At 47.6% G+C, this 19,491-nt stretch overlaps 2 protein-coding genes across 2 annotated transcripts; both read right to left on the reverse strand.

The window, feature by feature from the left end:
* Positions 1-487: 487 nt before the first annotated feature.
* On the reverse strand, positions 488-12,534 carry sucla2 (succinate-CoA ligase ADP-forming subunit beta). Its single transcript, XM_018739890.2, has 11 exons — positions 12,405-12,534; positions 10,403-10,595; positions 8,422-8,521; positions 8,076-8,238; positions 7,332-7,460; positions 7,102-7,240; positions 4,933-5,094; positions 4,614-4,756; positions 3,858-3,978; positions 2,761-2,849; positions 488-1,988 (listed from the first exon to the last, which is right to left on the reverse strand). Exons 1-11 carry the CDS (start codon positions 12,486-12,488, stop codon positions 1,914-1,916), a joined length of 1,398 nt encoding a protein of 465 aa, XP_018595406.2. The 5' UTR covers positions 12,489-12,534; the 3' UTR covers positions 488-1,913.
* Positions 12,535-13,301: 767 nt separating this feature from the next.
* Positions 13,302-19,444, reverse strand: med4 (mediator complex subunit 4). The gene is made up of 7 exons (XM_018739892.2): positions 18,617-19,444; positions 18,119-18,185; positions 17,509-17,679; positions 16,769-16,826; positions 16,589-16,675; positions 16,012-16,143; positions 13,302-14,660 (listed from the first exon to the last, which is right to left on the reverse strand). Exons 1-7 carry the CDS (start codon positions 18,685-18,687, stop codon positions 14,488-14,490), a joined length of 759 nt encoding a protein of 252 aa, XP_018595408.1. The 5' UTR covers positions 18,688-19,444; the 3' UTR covers positions 13,302-14,487.
* Positions 19,445-19,491: the final 47 nt, after the last annotated feature.

A 19,491-nucleotide genomic window follows, 5' to 3' on the forward strand; every position in this document is an offset into this window, starting at 1 on the left:
GGTGCTCATTCCACCACAGTGATGCCCAAAACTGAACTGATTAATAATTAATTTTGAGCTTCCTTTGAGTGGGACCACCAAGTAGCAAACTACAGCATCATGTCTAAATGTATAAAAAGATGTGAATACATTAAATTGTCATGTATGTCAGTTTTGAGAAAATACACACCACCTTCTTGTGCTTTATAAACCTGCTAACTGAAGAATCTTCTGTAAGTTGCCATCACTGAGTAACACACACACATTTTCTGAACACACACACACACAAAAAAAAAAAAAAAAAAAACCAATGCAGCAATTTAAAAAATACCGTTTCACAAATTTAATGTCTCTTATGACAAAGCAAATGAAAATGGAAAAAACAAATCTACTGAATCACAAGTAACGTGATTCAGACTCTCACTCTCTCACTCACACACACACACACACACACACACCTCTCAGCCAGCAGAACAGGTGAACGGCGCATAGCAATTCAACGAGTCGTCAGTGTCAGCCAAGAACAGAAACACAGCACTTCTCGATGTTCAAGGGATTTAATCGTCATCTTTTCTCCTCGCCCTCTTTTCCATCAATCATCACACTTAAATAGTCAATAAAGGACAAGCATGGTTTTTTTTATTTACAAGGTAAATAAGCGCCTTACAACTTCAGGTCCATGTGAGCAGCAGGCAGTCGTCCAGCGAGGTGCGTGTCTGAGGTGGGGGGGGGGGAGGGGGCGTGAGCTGTGCATTTCTGCTACAGAACGACACAAGCGAGCGGTGGGTGGGGGGGGAGGGTCCATGATGAGCAAAAGCTGTCGACGGACTGGGCTCCGAACCGCCCGGGATCAATCGGGGATTGGGCCGCGGCACCTTGGCGTGAAGGGGGTTCCTAATGGGTGGGGGAGTCGGTTCTCCAATACAACTTAAACATCACAATTTCAGTTTTTTAATTATAAATATCTTTTAAAGCTCCAGTGTGTTTCAGCTGACCTCGTTCAAAACCTTCTGATTTCCTACAATTTTGCCCTTAATACTGATGCTGTTGGTAAGGAGCCCTTTTTCACAAAAACTAAAACCCACTACAGTAATCTTAGCGTCACCTCCGTCAGATACACACACACACACACACACACACACACACACACTTTCACCTATCTGTGTCAATTAACCGCATTAACAGCACCTTCTTCCTGCACCGCTATTTACCTCATTGTATGTACAGCAAGCCAGGGCGGGTGGGGGCTACACGACCTCCTCACGGAGCACACGTGTCTGACCGAGCACCCAGATGTGGGGTGGGGATGGGGGGTTTAACATTTACTCCCAGAAGCCAGCAGAGTTTGGGGTGTTTGTGCGTTACGGTAACCGCTGTGCTACCTAGGAGATGGGGAGTGGGAGAAGCGCGCTTAACCAAGGGGAGTGGAGGCAACGGGTTCGCACGCCCTGCATCGCTGCGTGGGGGACGGGGTGAGCGGCTGGAGGTTGGCAGGGGCGATCCCGACCGAGTCAGCGAACTTCCAACGGTATAAATACTCGGTGCAGACCCTCTCTCTGCTTTTATAGCACCAAGGCACAGGGAAGGCGGAAGGAAGGAGGAGAAGAAGAAAGCAGCTCGCTGGGGTGGGGGGGGGCAACAGTGTCTGCTTGTGGAGTTCGGTGGTTGAGCAAAGCGGGGGGGGGGGGATTCAGCACAGGCACCAGCGAGCAGATGGATATGAAGGGGACACAGGACACGGTTGCCCTGCTTTCTAGGGAGCACGGAGTGTCTGGGCCTACAGTAACAGGCTGAGGGTCATGCTTCCACACAGAAGACGACAAAAAAACAAAATCGAAAAAAGGAAACGAGCGATTGTGTGCTGAACCATACTCTCAATACTTTGGAGAAGTTGCTACGGTTACGGGTTCCTGCTGCGCTGGAGGTGGTGCGCCTTAAATCGGGAGCTGGAACTTGACGTCCACTTGGGCCTCTTTGGCCAGAGACACAATTTCAGAGAGCTTGACAACCTGGAGAAATGAGAGGGGGAAGGGGGGGGAAGAGAGGAGCAGTGCTTATCGATGGTGTTGACGAGGATTCCCAGCCCCCCCAGGAGTGGAATCGTCGTGGGTCCAGCAGAGCGACGCTGTTAGCATCGACTGTCACTTTCTAACTGTCCTTTACTGATCCCCGTGAGGCCGCATGGGACCCATCAGTGCTTTACAGCAGTAACCCAAGCTACACACACGTCGCGCACGCGCTCCGCTCAGCGAGCTGAGGTGCTTGACCCCGGAGCCAGAAGTGTCACCCACTGAGCCGCTCCACGCTCTGGGCTCAGGGCCAAAATAAAGCCAGAATGTGATTCATTCGGATTAATCAGACATTATGTAAGCACCCGAGGAGCTACACAAACCAGTTATTACCCCGCTGTTAAGGGTGACGACTCTGGAAATGAATCACCTCAGAATGTGCGCGTGTGTGTGCGCACACGGTTCCAGAACACACGGGTTTCCTATACCAAGAGCTCTGCCCGTCACAGGTGTTTATACCCGGGTCCAATGTCTGGAACTCGTCTCACTGGGAAACACTCCGCAGGACAGCAGGCGCTGCACGCTGGTGCCCCCTCAGGGTACCTCCCACCAGAATCACACACATCGATCACACCGGATATTACTTTGCCTCCGGTGCAGGAAGCTCAGCATCCGCACCCCACCCCCCTGCTCCTCCCCAACAAGTGACGGGCGCCACTCGGAATGAGAACCGTCCCCTCTGTGACCCATCCCCCCCCCCCCGCCAACATACCATCTTCGCCGCCTCGTCCAAGTCATCGCACGCCAGGATTTTGAGGGGGCTGGCGGCGATCAGGGCCTTCGCATCGTCAACTCTCGTCCCTGAAAGAAACAAAGAGCGTAAAAAGCACTTCAAAAGGACTTTTTTTTTTTTTTTTAAAAAAAAAAAAAAAAAAAAAAAAACCCTGAAGCACCGATGGGCACCAAGCGGCACGGGGGGGAGGCAGACACACCATCAGGAGAGCCACGTCACCCAGCACAATCAGTGCAGGCGCTCTTGGCCATCGGCGTGAGGAGCGCGATGGTCAGGTTGCCATGGAGACCAGCTTTCGACGGAAACCCATAACCGCTTCCACTACAAACGTCTTACCTTCATCATCATCATGCTCCTCCTCATCACCAGGGCTGCTGCTCTTCCATCAATGGAGACAAAGACTACAGGGAGACCCCATCCCCCCAAAGAGCAACGAACCCTAGTGTGCCCTTCAACCCCAGGAACTGGCCAGTTCCAAACAGCAAGTCTCCACGGGGACAGCAAGAAAGGAGGGAGCTGTGGATTGATGTGAAGGACTGAACAGGGTAAAATGAAGTAACAAGAGGGATGAGGGGAGCTGCGCTGTGGTGACATGGAGGGGACGCAGTAAGAGTGCATTCCTTCGCAGCGCGAGGTAAAGGACACGACAGCTTGTACTGGAATGCCCCCCCCATCCCCCTGCCATCACTGGAGCACCGTGAGCTCCAGCACGGCAGACAGGATGAAAGGTCAAAGGATGTTCTAATTGGGGCCACCTGGAGAAAATGCCACCGTTGGGCTGCGATACAGACTTGAACAAACACCGCTGGAGCCCTGTCTCGAAGCAGCGGTTAACGCTCCGGTGCCAAGAACGCAGGCATGTTGTGGTCTTCAGTGCTGAATGACGGGCTCAGGAGGGGCCACAACAAGGCCGATGGACAACATGCTCATGAACGTGTTAAGGAGCGGCAGCTGGGTGAGGCAACTGCAGAACTGCTGCTGAGCCAAAAGCGGCATTGCCGCGCCTGGAACTTCCTCCCTGGAGCCCAGCTCAACATAGTCTCTCCTTCAGCAGAGCTGTCAGTGGAGATACTCACCTTGTAACCGCACCACGATGGGGATTTTCAGCTCTAGGTCCGACACGGCCATGATGATCCCCTGGGCGATGATGTCACACCTCATGATGCCGCCGAAGATGTTGACCAGGATGGCCTGAACCTGTTCCGTGAGAAATGCGCCAATCAGTTTTCTCCCGCCGGGATTTTTATCTCCCGTGACCCGCATACTAACACATTTTACTGGATCGGCAGACAATTTTACTCCAAGTGACCCGAGTGGAGCATAAAACTGTTTAACAAGGCAGTGTCTTTTACCTGCTTGCACAGCGGGAAACTTTAGCAGTTCAGGGGTAGAAAGGGTAAAGAGAACAGAAACCGAAACCTTGGGTCACTGGTCCGGTTCCTTGACCACACTGTATATCACACACCAGCACACTTGACAGGCGTCTCTATAAATACGAATATCGTGTATACTCGTCCCCCAGCGGCACAAACAGGCAACAGACGCTGCGGTGTGGTATAACAAAGTAATACCTTTTTACTCGAAAGCACATCAAATTACCATCCATGTCCTCCACTGTTCCCTGATACACAGTGACGCGTGTAACGACAACGAAAGATATACAGACACACAAACGCACACATATATTTATATACATAGATACGTACAGGTGGAACAAGTACTCAATGAAACAAGTACTCGAGGTAGGAAATATGATCGTTTTAATTAATGCACTTGCCCGAGGAATCCTTTCAGCCCTCCACCCACCCACAGAGGGCTGCCGTGTTACCGACCTTTTTGTCTGAAGTGATGAGCTTGAACGCCTCTGTCACCTGGTGTGCTGTAGCTCCACCCCCCACATCCAAGAAGTTGGCAGGTGTGCCCCCATGTAGCTTAATGATGTCCATGGTTGCCATGGCGAGGCCAGCTCCGTTTACTGAACACATGCGTATGGGCACAGACACACAAAAACCTTGTGACTCCTAGTAAAAAACATGGGACCAGTAATTCAAAGCCCATTTCCTGAGCTCCTCTCTCTCTCTCTCTCTCACACACACACACACACACACACACACACACACACACGTTACTGGAACGCGCCAGGCAACTCACCCAGGCAGCCGATGGTGCCGTCCAGCCCAATATAGTTGAGGTCGGCCTTGGCGGCCTGGTGGTCCCGCGGATCCTCCTGGCTCCAGTCGCGCATGTTGAACACCTTCTGCTGCCGGTAGGCAGCGTTCGAGTCGAAGTTGATCTTGGCATCCATGCACATCACTGCGCAGAGCAGAACACACACGCAGAGCTCGCCTGTCACCACCAGGTAAGCAACTAGTCACAGGACAACAGGTGAAATACCTCACAGAATGCTGAAGTGCCATGCAAAGTGGTCTGGTGAAGAATTTTTAAAAAAAAAATCTAAACTTAAATTTAACGATTGCTGTCAGTTACCGAGTCAAAGCATGGGATGTCAACGCACTGTACAGGCGCCCGTGGTATTTTACTCCACAGATCTACCTGTCACTCACGTGTACATTCAATATATGAAGTTGGTCATGGCAGCACAGGCACTTCACAGCTCCTGGGATGCAGGTTCCAATCTGGCTCAGCCTGTGTGGAGTTTACACGTTCCTCCTGTGTTTGTGTGTGTTGCCTCTAGGCGCTCTGGTTTCCTCCCACAGTATCTGAATGACTGTCTCCTCCAGGGTGTACCCTGACTCACACCTTATGCTTCCAGGATAGGCTCTGGACTACTGCGACCCACCACTGGTCAAGTCATTAGTGATGAAGTGGGGGTTGACAATGAATAGATTTCTTTGTACCTACTGTAGGTGAACTAGGAGCTCTGTACCCACCTCAGCTCAGCAGCACCAATCTTGTTACACTGATTTACATTTATTCAAGTGGGTATCATTTACTGGAGCAATTCAGGGTAAGTACCTTGCTCAAGAGTACTACAACTGGAGGCAGGATTCAAACCTGTGATCTTTGGGTCTGAAGGCAGTAGCTCTAACCACTACACTACCAGATGCCCCAGTCATGGTGGAGCAGAAAGCAAGGGGCAGGCAGAGCACCAGACCCCATTCTTCCTCAACGTTAAATGGCACGTGAAAGGTGCCGCTGCAGGAGCTGCACGTACATGCGCGCGCACGCACGCAAACACACATGCACTACAGCTTCCCACCCTCACGCTCCTTGTCCTCCCATGAACCTCCCTCGTGGAGTTTGTGTCCACGACATGTAGTCCTCAACGAAACCAAATAATCACGGGAGAGGTTCCACACACTGCAGCACACACACACTCGACCCCCATTATTTGGTCTCCCACTATCCGCTCCTCTCCTACCCCCTCAGAGGTTATCGATACCATTCATCGCTGATAGGTCTGGACCGTCATTGATACACTGGGCTACGATGGTTTTAACCTTATTGACATGTGACAGAGTCATCTTTCTCAAGCCAGTTGGCGTTAGCTTACAAATGATAAAAGTAATGATCTCAAGTATTATTTATACACATTAGACCCTCCATGAATGACATTTCCATACACAGCTCATCGTTACCCCCCAGACCCAGAATGTGTGCTCTGCTGGGGGTTCCAGCCCCATCATCAGCACCATCAGCAGCAGCAGTGAGGGGTCCACAAAGTAAACACAGCAACTGTAGGAACTCTGCGGCGCAGAACATTCGGGAAGCTTTGCGGATACACACCTGTACTTGCTACAAGAACTGCAGGCGGACAAAAAAAAAAGTGTTGCAAAGGCAACAGAACAGCAAAAAATATATAATACATGCGCACAATATTTTCCAGGAACAAACTGCAAAAGTAAAACTGTAAAATTCCTGCGGGTTACACTGCTTTTTCCTTACAGTATTAGGCATCATTTAGAGTGATTTTGGCAGAACCTGGAAAGGGCTTTGAACAAACCAGAAATTTCCCTTGTAAAAAATAATGGAAATAAGTAATTTCATTATCTGGCTTTTCCACATTCCATCGGTTTTCAGGAACAGATGAGGACTGATCAATGGGGGGGGGGGGTGTTATAAAACTCCTCTGCTAAGTTGTGGAAGCAGGAGTGGGTGTGTGTGAGAGAGAGAGCGAGCTTAGCGAGAGACAAGTGTGTGTGTGTTACGTGAGAAAGAGTGGCAAAGGTGACTGGGTTGCAAGCTTTGTCTGAGACAGGTGTGTGTGGGAGAGGAGCAGGCTAACAAGCAAGTGCTAGAGGTGTCTGTGTGTCTCTGTGCGTGTGAGAGAGATAGAGAGAGCCCTGGACAGCAGCCCACCGATGCCCGAGGAGTCTTCCACCATGGGGTTGATCTCCACCATGGACGCATCGTACTTGATGAAGACGTCGTACAGCTTGATCATGTTCTCAGCCGCCTCGTTCACCAGGGCGGGGGGGAAGCCCATTTTCTGCGCCACCTATAGGAGACCGAGAGAATGTCACGACGCTCCCGCGAAACAGAGCCTGGATGAGATGGCATTGTGATGTTGCCGTGGCGACAAACAGCACCTTGATGGCCTGCTCCATCTTGATGCCCTCCATGATGTCGATAGGCTCCTTGATGATGGCGTCGGGGTTCTCCACCGCCACATCCTCGATGTTCACGCCCCCGTGAGAGCTACCAATCAGCACCGGACCCTGTGGCACAGACCAGGCAGCGTCAGCGACAGGCGTAGCTCGATCAGTCGAACCACAACCACGAATGTGAGACACAAGGAAACGGAGCCTGCTGTCGACATAGCAGAGGCACGAAGTGGGAAACGAATGAGGCAAGAGGTGCTGCATCCTCCTGGAGGCACAAGAACATCATGCAGGTCTCCTCGCAACCCCTTCAAAGACAGATCGATGCTCATGAAATGTTACGTGTTTTGTACGCCTCCATTAATACAAATTACATGAAATTTAATGATCAAAGAAAAGAAAAAAAATGTTTCTGCAGCCAAAGAACAGAAAGTTAGAGGTGGCGGTTTTCCCAGCCCTCCTTTAAATCTGCAGAATGAAACCACTAATCAGCACAGCTGTGCCAAAGCTACTCCAAACCACTCCGCTTCCGTTTCCCCACTCGTACTGCCCCCTAGTGACGAAGCTCTGCCACGCCAGAGGCGATAATAGCAGAGCAGCATTCTGCTTTGATCCGCTCCCGTCACAGCAATCGGAAGGTGAGGTGAGAGACATGACCCGACAAGCGGCGCGCACAAGGTAGGAGGGGCGTGGCAGTCGCCCAGGGTGAGCGCGTGGCCCCCGGTGGCTCACCTGGTAGGACCTCGACATGGTGATGGCGAAGTAGTACTCCCTGCGAGGGTACCTGCGCTCGCAGATGAACACCTGATTGCAGATGCGGCCCTGCTCTCCCGTCTGCTTCGTGTAGAGCTTCTTGCCCAACATCTGGGAGGAGATGTCTCGGGCCTCCTCGGGACTGCGGGGGGAAGGGGAGGGAGAGGCGAAGCTCAGACTGGCAACAGGTAAATACTTCTTCGCAGTAACACAGCTGGCAGCTGTCAATGCGAGACAACTACTAGACTGAACATGTCCAGATTGACAAAGAGTGTGCGAGCGTGTGTGTGCGCGAGAGAGAGATAAAAAGAGAGGCAGCACTCACGAGTAGACGATTTTGACGCCCCCTCTGAGACCCCCCTCGAAGGTTCCTTTACCCCGGCCTCCCGCCAGCACCTGGGCCTTAACAACTAGGTCCTTGGAACCTGAGGTAAAAACACATAAAGGCAGTTTGACTTTGTAGGTAAACACACACACACACACACACACACACACACACACACACACACACACACGTTACTGCTGAACCAGTCCCTTTCTCTGTGAACTGGGCAGAGTAGTTCAGCTGGACCACTATTCCCCACAACCCCAATAATGGGCTTTGACCCCCCCCATCTATGGGATCACTCGAACCTGCCACGCCTTATCACACCGTTGCACATCAAACATGCAAACAGGGTCTCCCAGCTCTGATCACAGGGATACAGCGTGTGTTTGTCTCCTTAAAATACACGATGCTACAAAATCTACTCCAAGGCATTCGTTTGCTTCAGTTAAACTTTAATTCCTGGCAATAAACATCCATCATCAATAACTGCTTGTCCAATGTAGGGCCTCAGTCCAAAAGTAATTAAATTAATGACGACTAATCTTTAACGCCTTTCCCAAAGTGACTTACAGTGTGAGGTTTGTACACTACAGCTACTTAACACTAATTTACCCATTTATTGTATCAGTTCAGGGTGAGTTCCTTGATCAATTGAACTAGAGTTGGATGGGGGATTCAAACCCAGAACTCTTAGACCACAAGGCAACAGCTGTAAGCACTATGATGCTGCTGCCTGACAGATGGAAGAGACTGAGGGACTAAGTTCAGCCCAACACTACTCAGTCAGGGAGCACTAACTGGGGCTAGAAACAGCATGGAACCAGGGGCCGAAAAAGACTGACACCACAGGGATCCTTCTCATCCTCCATCGAAACATAGCGGGATGAGTAACACTTTGCTAAAGGACCCCGAAAGGAGTCTTTTCAACGCCAGTGGACTGTGGGGTCCAGCTGTTTGACCTCACAACTCATCAGCACACGCATGGAGATACAGCATGTGCATTTCTCTGCACCACGGAGAACATGGCTCTGAAGGACGAGGACCAAGAAGACAGTTTCCAAGCAACGACTCAGAGGCTGAGGAGCTCAAAAGCGCAACAACATCAACGTGTTTCAGCAGGAAAGAGAACATAACACACACACAGAGAAAGCAGTTCACTCAACTCAATCTACGTTCATTAACCATCAATTACTCAACTACTACAAAATGCATAAATAATTTATTACTCCAAAAGACTCTACAGTACTTGTACCCTTATTGGACACCCATCACTGAGCTCTGCTTTTGGATGCCACTACCAGAGTTGTGCCCCTACTGGATGCTGCTCAGCAAGCCCTACCCTAATTAGGTGCCACTCCTCAAGCCGTGACCCTATTGGATACCGTTCCGTGAGCAGTGGCCCTACTGGATGTCGTTAATTGGATATTGCTCCTAAAGGTATGCCCTTGTTGGATGCCATTCTGTGAACCCTATCCTAATTGCCGTGCCCCTACTGAATGCCATTCGGCAGGCCGCGCCCCTACTGTATCCCAATAATTGGACACCATTCCTGGAGCCGTGCCCTAATTGGATGCCAGGAGGGAGGTCTGACCAAGCCCTTGAAACAGTGTAACTGACACCGGTAAACACCAGGCCTATATTTAGGCTACGAAGTGCAGCAGCACAGCAGGCAACATTCTATAAACATACATGGATGACTGAAAAGGGAGGCATGAGCTACCGCAGCGAGTTTTTCTATTGTTGTCAAAACAGGACACGTTTTCTCCGCCATGAGAATAGTGGCCATTGACCGAAAACATGAGCAATACAAGAAACCTTCAAAACCTGGTTTGCCTGCATTTTTTACTCTGGGAAACGCACAGATGTGACACCTACGGGAAATTTTCCTCCAGCAAGGACACGTGGGCCCTCCCCTGACCCGAACCCAGTCCAAACGTCCCCAAACCCCGACACCCCAGGTCAACCCCTGCATGCATACCGATCTGCTTGGCGACCGAGTAGGCCTCTTCGGGCGTGTTGGCCACCATGCCGGCCGGCACCGAGATGCCCGACTCCTTGAGCAGGCCGATGCTCATGTATTCGTGAAGCGAGAGGCTCCGACGCTGCTGCTGCTGCACCGGGTGCTGCTGTGGCCCCGCGCTCCCCAACAGGCCAGAGGTGCCGCCAAGCACCTGGGGGGGAGGGAGACGCAGTTAGCAGTGCACGGGAGGAGCAGCAGGCTGCCGTACTGTACATGGTAACAACACAGAGTAAATGCACCTTAGAGAGGACATTGTACAGTTTGAAAGTGTATCACATGTTTGGATGCGGAGTTTGGACGATTTCCTCGAAATCCTAGAAATTTATCCAAAAAGCAGTTGCATTTCAGGTGGATATTTTATCTTAATTGTAGTTTTACTACAAATACCTTTTCAGTCATTGCTAAGTTTACACAGCCTGTCCTGCAGTGTCACAAGGTCAAAGGTTATTAAACTACCACTTATTACACTTAATAATAAGGCAGTTATTACAAATACAGTATAAAAGACACAGTTACTTCAACTGATATTTAACCCATAGTTCTGACTCGGCTGAAATTTACTGAGAAAAAGGAGAAACGGTTCCTTTTCACAACTTCCTGAAATTCACAGACAAAAACTGGCCATAAATATTGAAGGCAACGTCACACTCTCGCCCTGAAAACAAAGCGGCCCAAGTGGGAAGATCTGAGCGTACGAAACGGGCGTTTTTAAAGAGCGGAGGGACGGCCAACGAGGGACGAGGAGCGCCGGGTAGAGCTGCATTCGGGGAAAAGGTCACCTTTCCTAAAACAGGACTTGGAGGACACTCGGAAAAAGGGGTGCGAGTGACAGGGGAGCAGCTGGACGAAGTTTCGGCGCAAAGCAAACGGTGCAAACGAGACCCACAGTACAGCGGTAAACCGAGTCACATCAGCAGGGATCGAAACTGTTCGTCCTGCCGGCACACCGACAGGTGCCAGAAGGACGGCAGGGAGCATCGTGGTTGCGGCCACTGCCTCGAAAGGACCCAGGTTCGAATCCCACCTGTTGCCCCTGTACCCTTGATCAAGGTACTTACCCCTGAACTGATGAAAGCAAAAATGCATCCGTTGTCTAGGGGTCCATCACTGCTCAGGGTACAAACCAAACATGCTGGTTTACCAGTACCTTGATGTTACACTATTACATCAGTGCACTGGCAAGCCAGGGTACATGACCACTGGTAAAATGGTACAACAGTATGTTGTTGAAACAGTGTGTTATATTCTGCGGCAGCTGGTAGTGTAGTTGTTAGAGCCACTGCCTTTGGGTGCAAAGGTCAAAGGTTTGAATCCCACTTCCAGGTTTAGTACCCAGAGCAAGATACTTACCTTAAATTGGTCTAGTAAAATAACCCAGCTGTATAAACAGGCACATAGTATCACTGTCAGCAGCTCGACACTGTAAGTCACTCTGGAGAAAAGTGCCAGGTAAATGAATAAAGTAAACATTATATTATAGTGTTTCTGTCGTTACAAGGTACACTGGTCAAGTGTTACAGCGGAGTGTTTCTTGTTAAACTGTTACATACAATTACACTGGAGAAGTGTTATACTGAGTTTCTCTAACTTTGTGCTTTTTAAGTCACACACACAGTCAGTGTGTTGCGCTGCGGCCTAGAGGTCAGTTGTTGGCGGATCATCGGAGTCCATTGCAATGGCATTGGGGGATGTCTCTCTCTCTCACACACACACACACACACACACACACACACACACACACACACACACACACACACACACACACAGCGTCGCCCGCCTCAAGAGCGTCAGAAGGAGGAGGGTGAGGACCGAGGAGGAGGAGTGACTGACCCTCATGACGACCGACGTCCCGGCCGCCGCCGCCTCGGTCGGACACCTCCCCACCACCACCGAGCTACAGGCCCCGAAGCGACTCCGACTGACGGCGCGACCTGACCGGCTCTCGCTTAAACTCACTGACCTTGCAGGCATTTCTGAGGGTCGTTCTGGAGCCAGAACTCCCGAGTCCAGCGGACAGCCGGCCACAGATGAGGGTCGTCGCCATGTTTCCCTCCTCAACCCAGCGCAGAAAAACAAATCCCGGGGTGCGCATGCGCAGTGGGACACGACGCCCAGCTCTGAGTCTGCGCACAAGAACGGTTTGTCACGTGGCCCGAATAAATCCCTTGGGTCCGTCAATCACGTGGGTACAGCTGGGCCAACCGGGGGGCTTTTTCGATTCTTCTTCCGCACTGTTGATCGCTAATTCTAATATGTCAAATTTTTTTTTTTTTTTTTTTGTAAATGAATATATTTATCTTAAACCTAGCCGTTCTCACTTCATCATTATGTCATTACAATTTGAAAGTTCTCAAGTTCGCCACTGGTGCGATCTAAACTTATAAGTGCTCGGTCTTGATTAGCTCCTAAGTTGAAAGCTTGTAGAGATTTGGTTCTGCTGACCCCTGTCGGCGAGGCTTGAAATTGCACTCTGTGCACTGAGGTACTGCAGCCCATCACTCCTGTACAGTCACACATGTGACTGACAGCAGTGAGGTTAATAGTTTACCGCAGCACTTTTGTGTTTACGCGGATGTTGTTCATAGAATTGTCCAGTGCTCACGTGGATGGAGATCTCTGACCCCTTCACCACCCTGAAGCATAGGAGTTGCAGTGAGCTTGACTGAAGAAAGATTTTGAAAAAGGAAAGTTCTGTTTTCAGTTACTGAATCTCTGCTAATACCTTACATGTCAAATCTGTACCACACCCTTGCGGTACAACATTGTAAGTCACTTTGGAGAAAAGCATCAGCTAAATAATTGTAAATTTATACAGAACCATGGAACACAAAAGACAAGTTTACCAAAGAGCGTTCTTTATTTACAAGGAACAATATATATACAGTAGTATTTACAAATTAACGGTTGAAAATAAAGATTAATGTGTCCCTGAAAACAATTTTGCTTTCATTCAGTTCACATAAGCCAAACATTCATATTGTTACTACATCTGCTCTGCAGCCGTATTTGTACAAAAGCTCAATTTTCATCTCCATGTGAAATATTAACCAAACCTACAGTGGAGTACCGGTTAAGTAACTCATTCTGCGACTAAGAGGCTGGGGCTCAAGTTCTGCCTGTATCTCTTCAACGCAGGGGTACAACTGAGCCTCAAGGGTTGAAATCCTGTGGTTTGAGTATAGGTTTTACTCAGTGCCTGGTTGGCAGCCAGCAAGACAGGTGATGGGAGATAATACACAGCAACTGTTTCTACAAAACAAGAAAGAGCTGAGACTGAGCAAAGGGCTGCCCCTCAAGCCCCCAGCAGTCCTCAGACACAAAAGTTCAGCACCCCTGGGTGAAGTAACTTTCAATATAAACATGTTACCAAAAACCTGGCAAATCACACTAATGCATTCAATGTAAAACACCTTTTATATCCCATGATTCTATAACAGCAAGAGCACCGGGTCCAGTGAGGTACAGTGAAAACATCCTCTGGCTGTTTCACGTGAGTGAAAATTCAGACGTGCTTTTCAATAACACTGATCTCAAGTTCAGAGGTTAACAGTCAGGGACCAATACATGGCACCTGGAGACCCATTAGAGGAATTAAGTACAATAAAGGGCACAATAAACATACAAATAAGCTGCCGAGCGAGTTAATGCAGACAGGTAGTAGCGTTCCTGCAGCGGCACCCGTGTTTCAGAACTGCACCGTAAAGCACAGCATCACTCAGTGTTCACTTCTTACAAAACTTTCAATTACAACCACGTTTCACATGAAAGTGGTGTAAAAAATGGCTAAGGAGTAAATGACTTTACTGAAATTTTTTTTTTTTTTTTTTTTTTTAAACCTACAGGTAACATAAAACTCCTGAAGGTGAAGTCAGAATTAAATAGAAGTGGCTTTTGTACAAAAATACATGGGATAGTTAGGAAATCCAAGCCAATGAAATGGGAAGTGATAAAAAAATATATATCAGCTCTTCTCTAATAAGGAGTCTTCAGCCCAGGCAGTTCTGCTTGCACATCTGTGTGTGCGTGTTGTAAGGGAGATCGTTTCAGTCCGAGTCGCTGCTGCTGCTGGATGAGTCTGTGGACATGGCCTCCACGTCATCTTCATTCTCCTTGTTGTGGCCGGGGGGCTCGAGTGCAAAGTCGTTGCTGTGGTGGGGGGGCAGCATTCCCACGGATACGTCGCTCGACTGCCAGGGATACTGCGGAGTCAGCACATCTGCAGATAGAGGAAGGGAGCAACAATGAGGCCAAAGACCAACACTGACTTCACTGACAGGCTGATGAGGACAAGGATTTCAACAGGCGCTTTGTTTACTCTACAAGTATGAAGGCAAAATGAATGACGAAAAGCAGGCAGAACATGAAGCTGCAGCTCTTAGCGCTCTAAAATAAATTCCTCAACCCTGAGTGACTAAAAACACTGACTGCGTAGGTGATTAATAAATTAAGAAACAAGCCTACAACACTACCACCTTGGGTAATTATTTGGGTGGGGAACCATCTCTGTGTGATATTACTGCCATGAATGCTGCTTAATTACAGTCTTGCCTCACATAAAAAAAGCTAAGAATTTACATTTACGAACACATGTAATCTGAACCCTACAATTTGCATAAGAACCATAACTCGTGGGAATCACCTAATGAGAAGAGAAATTTCAACTCAAAATATACTACTTAGTGACATCAAGCATCAGGTGAGGTAAACATGCCCCCCCATGTGGGGTGATTATCCAAGACACCTTCAGTTGTCTCTTTGCTGTGTACCAGCTGGTTATGCATCCCTCAGAAATATTAGAACTTTGACAAACTGTAAAACCATCATCGATAATAATAAAGGCCAATTCCAGAGGTTCTAAAGGATGTGCCAATAGTTGAAAAGGCAAAGGAAAGCCTTACACATCAGTTTAAAACATGAAGGGCCGAGAATTTGATTTAATTTACTACTCATTTATCACTAATGATACTTTACACATGGCTCGGCAGAGAGGAGTCACTGTTTTATTAGAGTGATTACATTGACAACTGCCTCATTAGGTAGTGTTCTGAAATTCTGGACTTTGTTTAGAATCAGATTTTCACCTTGTTTAAAACAAATTTTTGCATGTTCGTTGGAAAAAAGCTAACACCTGTGTTTATTTTTTCCAATTTAAATGTTACGAGTTTTACAAAAATTCATCTTAAAGGCAGATGAGATATATAGGCACACTGCACTATATACATGTGAGAAGACTGTATTGTACAATTTCTTTGCATTATTCTAACAACATCCATGAACCAAACCAGAAGTAATGCTCGAAACAAGAGAATGACAACCATCAAACTTGACATATCAGTTTGGTGTTATCCTCAGGATGTAAAACAAATCTTTCCGCTATGTTAACACAAAAATGTCCAGTTCTTACAGAAAAGGGAGGTGTCCGATGACAGGCAGCAAACACTGAGGCTAAAATTCATTACAATAAAATGAAAGGAGAGAAAATGTTTCATAGGAGAGCTGAGTCAGACAAAATGAATCCTGATAAAGTCCCAAGGAAAACCATGAGATAACATGCGGGCTGTAAATACCTGGCAGTCTGCCAGCAGCCAGCGCGTCTCCGGGGAGGTGTCCGTTCACACCATTGGTGGACAGGTTGTTCATATGGCCCAGCATTCCGCTTCGCATCTCCAGGTCAGTTGGGTACGGTCTCCGAGGATCGCCTACAAGGAACAGGCGAAGAAGGAGATGGTGGGGAAAGATGGCATTGCTGCTTTAACACAGACAATTCATTATTACAACTATTTTTTTTTACATAGATTTATACATCTTTCAGCAATTGAAACAACTACATTTAAATATTGTGCTCAAAGATACAAGTGCACATTTCTAAACTTCTGCCATTTATTCAAGTTCAGATAGACGAGGTTATACAAATATTTTTCAGTGTAGGTTCAGGAAATACCATTCTTATGGAAATATTGCACCGGGATTAAGCAGGCAGGTGCGTAAGAGAGTCTTACCAGATTATAATTTGTCTATTTAGAGGACTGTGGTTTACTGCTTTCTTAGGGGTACAAGCAAACACCTGAGACTATATGCTGCACCAGCACCCTTCTGGTCACAAGACAAAATTACCACTATGCCACCTGCTGTTCAAACACATACCTGGCACCCAGTTCAGAGGAGCACACACAGCATTGCTCGCGCTGATTCGGTGGGCGTACTTGATGATCTCCTCGGAGGAGATGCTTCCTGCAAGAAGGTGGTCCAAGAAAAAAAAGTCTCAACCATTTCATTCAGTGTTAGAATCCATCTTCTAAAAACAATGTTCTGACAATGCCATACCCTTTCTGGCTTTTTCTATTGACTTCAGTTTCTCTTTTGCTTGGTACACAGCCGTTGCCTGGAAGGTGAGGTGACATGACACGAAAATAGAAAATTTTCAACAGACCATGCCGACAGTTATCTAGTGTCAGTAGGAGAGGTCCCACAGCAAGCTCAGCACAACACAAAAAGGACCATCAACTCTCCAGAGATTTATTTTAAAAGTTTCAGACTGGAAACATTAACACCAAATGAGCTACATGGGAAATTTTCATGCCTGGGGGGAAAAAAAAATGCTATTAAAATAACGATCAAACAACTGTATTTCCCCAGAGGCGAGAAGTGTGTATTCTCTTGCTATAGCAAAGCTGTATGCAGAGGTCACAGTGCAGCCATGTGACGCCTCGATACGTTCTCCTCCAGGTTGCACTCATGTAAATCACACCCAGTTGGAGTTCAAAATTCTACATTACAGCCACACAAAGACAGACAGACATTCTGGGCCTGACACACATAATACCCTCCCCCTTTCGGCACAGTAGCAGTGAATGAAGTGAGTCGCTCGTTGTTCTTCTCATGGACTTAGGTTTACAGTGTTAGAAATCTTTTAATCTATTTTCATATATTTCCCTGCACATACTCCCCAAAAGTAACACTAGTGACCATATTGCTCTACATTTTAAACCACAAGATATCTTTCCAGCATTCAGTAGCATACTTTCCGCTGTTACTCGATCACGCAGTCCTGCATCACGACTCACCAGAATGTGCTCTGCTTCCTTCAGCTGCTTCTGCAGCTGCTGAATGTCGCTGTCCCGCTTCTCCACCTCCTTCTCCAGCAACTGCATCTCCTGGTGAGCCTTGCCTTGCTGGTGAGCCACCTTCATGAGCTCCTGGAACTCAGTGTCTCGCTGCACCAGGAGCTCCAGGATCTGCAGGAGTCACGGAGGGAAAGTCTGCAAGAGTGTGTATGTATTGCAGCGTCTGGGTGGCATAAGAGGATGTAGGTTCAATCTCCAGCAACTGTGTGGAGTTTGCATGTTCTCCCATGTCTGCATGCAGTTCAGGTGCATTGGTGACTCTAAATCATCCACAGTGTGTGTGAGACAGAGTGAAAGTTTGTTTCACTGGTATTTGGAGGAGTTACTCTTTGTAAGTAGTGTGTCCAGCAGTGTAAGTCACCTGGCTTGAGTGAATAAGGTGTGTGGGCTGATAACACTACACAGTGTGTTCAGGGAAGTTGCTTTGGACAAAAACATCCGCTAAATCAATAAACGTAAACAAATGACCTTGAGTGTGAGGCAGCGTGTCTCATTCTGAGGGTGTGTAGGAGTGTGTGTGTTTGTTCTGGGGATGTGAGATGTCCTCTACCTGAGTGTCCTCCCCCTGCTGGGGCAGTTTCTGCATTCTTGACAAGGCCAGGATTTCTATTAACTCCCTGCAACGAGCAAACCCACTGACTTGAGATTGCAGGTCACAACTGATTAAAAATAGCACTGCAACATGAACATAATTAACTATATGCACCACAACTAGTCTAGACTAGAGGAAACAAACGTCGTTGTACTTTATTAAAGCACTTGCACAAGTTGAAGTTGGTGAACATGAAGCCACGAAAAAAAAACATGAATTACCCTGTTTCTCAGGTACAATATAGTGCAGTAAAAACCACACTTTCAGGCCTGACTTACTCAACAACTCAACTCTTCTTGTATTTTCCCACTCGCTGCCTCAGCTCACTGACTGACTGAGGGGCTCGGAGCGTCAGCTTCGTACACATGATGATTGTACCACGGTTTATTTAACCGACTTCTTTGTACGAACTTAGACTAAGACCCCGTACACAAAATTATTAAGATGACTACATACCGAGATAGAACCTCCAAATCGTCTAGAACTGATAACAACCGCTCTTTTGTAGACCTCTCCGGTACCGCCATTGCGATGCTTCAGAGCTTATACTGCGCATGTCAGGAAAACTAGTCAAACGACGAGTTTGTACCGTCACGGCTGCAACTGCGCATGTCAAGGCGACGAGTCAAACGAAAAATTCCCAGTCGACACATGCATTGTTTATACTTATAGTGGTCTGTTTTGAGAAGATGTAGTGACGCTTTTCCCCAAAACGACTTACAGTGTTAAGCTACCTTCAATCATTTAACAGTTTGTACAGTTGGATAATTTTACTGAAGAAAGCCACTACGCTACCAGCTGTCCCATATTTTGGATATGAATTTAGTAATGCCATCATCTCTCCAACTTATCCTGTTACATTAATAAATATGAGTCTGACTGTTGGCTGCTCAGACATTGTTGGTAGCATAAGGAATTATTCTTTCTCATGACTTCAAGCACAAGACGCCAGATCGACGTGAGATGAGAAAACCGAATACAGTTTTCTTTGTCTTAAGAGCTTCGATTCGCTGGACTCGGCATACTTAGTCACACTCAATAATTCAGTTTAAACTTAAGCGATTCTTTAACGTTAATTAAATTTGCTTCAGTGTTTTGTTAGTCAATATTAAGGAATGCTAAGGTGCACCTGTTACCAAGCGCCTGAAATAGGTATTGCTCTAAACATGTTTTATGTCGTTCGTATTAAAATGTCGACAGTACAGAATTATACGATCAGAATCTACTAACAAGAAGAAACAGTTTCGATAAGCTTCCATTTTACAAAACTAAGCATAAAACAACTGCAGGTCCCATAATGCACTGCAGGGTGCACCACGTGTCCACAGCAG

The sequence above is a fragment of the Scleropages formosus genome, chromosome 14 (genome assembly GCF_900964775.1).
Source record: "Scleropages formosus chromosome 14, fSclFor1.1, whole genome shotgun sequence".
Taxonomy (NCBI): domain Eukaryota; kingdom Metazoa; phylum Chordata; class Actinopteri; order Osteoglossiformes; family Osteoglossidae; genus Scleropages; species Scleropages formosus.

Excerpts from the sequence above, each read along its gene's own strand:
- sucla2 (XM_018739890.2), bottom strand. The coding sequence starts at position 12,488 with ATGGCGACGACCCTCATCTGTGGCCGGCTGTCCGCTGGACTCGGGAGT. Across the intron at positions 10,596-12,404 it reads CCCTCAGAAATGCCTGCAAG|GTGCTTGGCGGCACCTCTGG; the intron begins GTCAGTGAGTTT and ends CCTCCCCCCCAG. Across the intron at positions 3,979-4,613 it reads TCATCACTTCAGACAAAAAG|GTTCAGGCCATCCTGGTCAA; the intron begins GTCGGTAACACG and ends CTCACGGAACAG.
- med4 (XM_018739892.2), bottom strand. The coding sequence starts at position 18,687 with ATGGCGGTACCGGAGAGGTCTACAAAAGAGCGGTTGTTATCAGTTCTA. Across the intron at positions 18,186-18,616 it reads GATTTGGAGGTTCTATCTCG|GGAGTTAATAGAAATCCTGG; the intron begins GTATGTAGTCAT and ends TGCTCGTTGCAG. Across the intron at positions 16,144-16,588 it reads TCCTCTGAACTGGGTGCCAG|GCGATCCTCGGAGACCGTAC; the intron begins GTATGTGTTTGA and ends TGTTCCTTGTAG.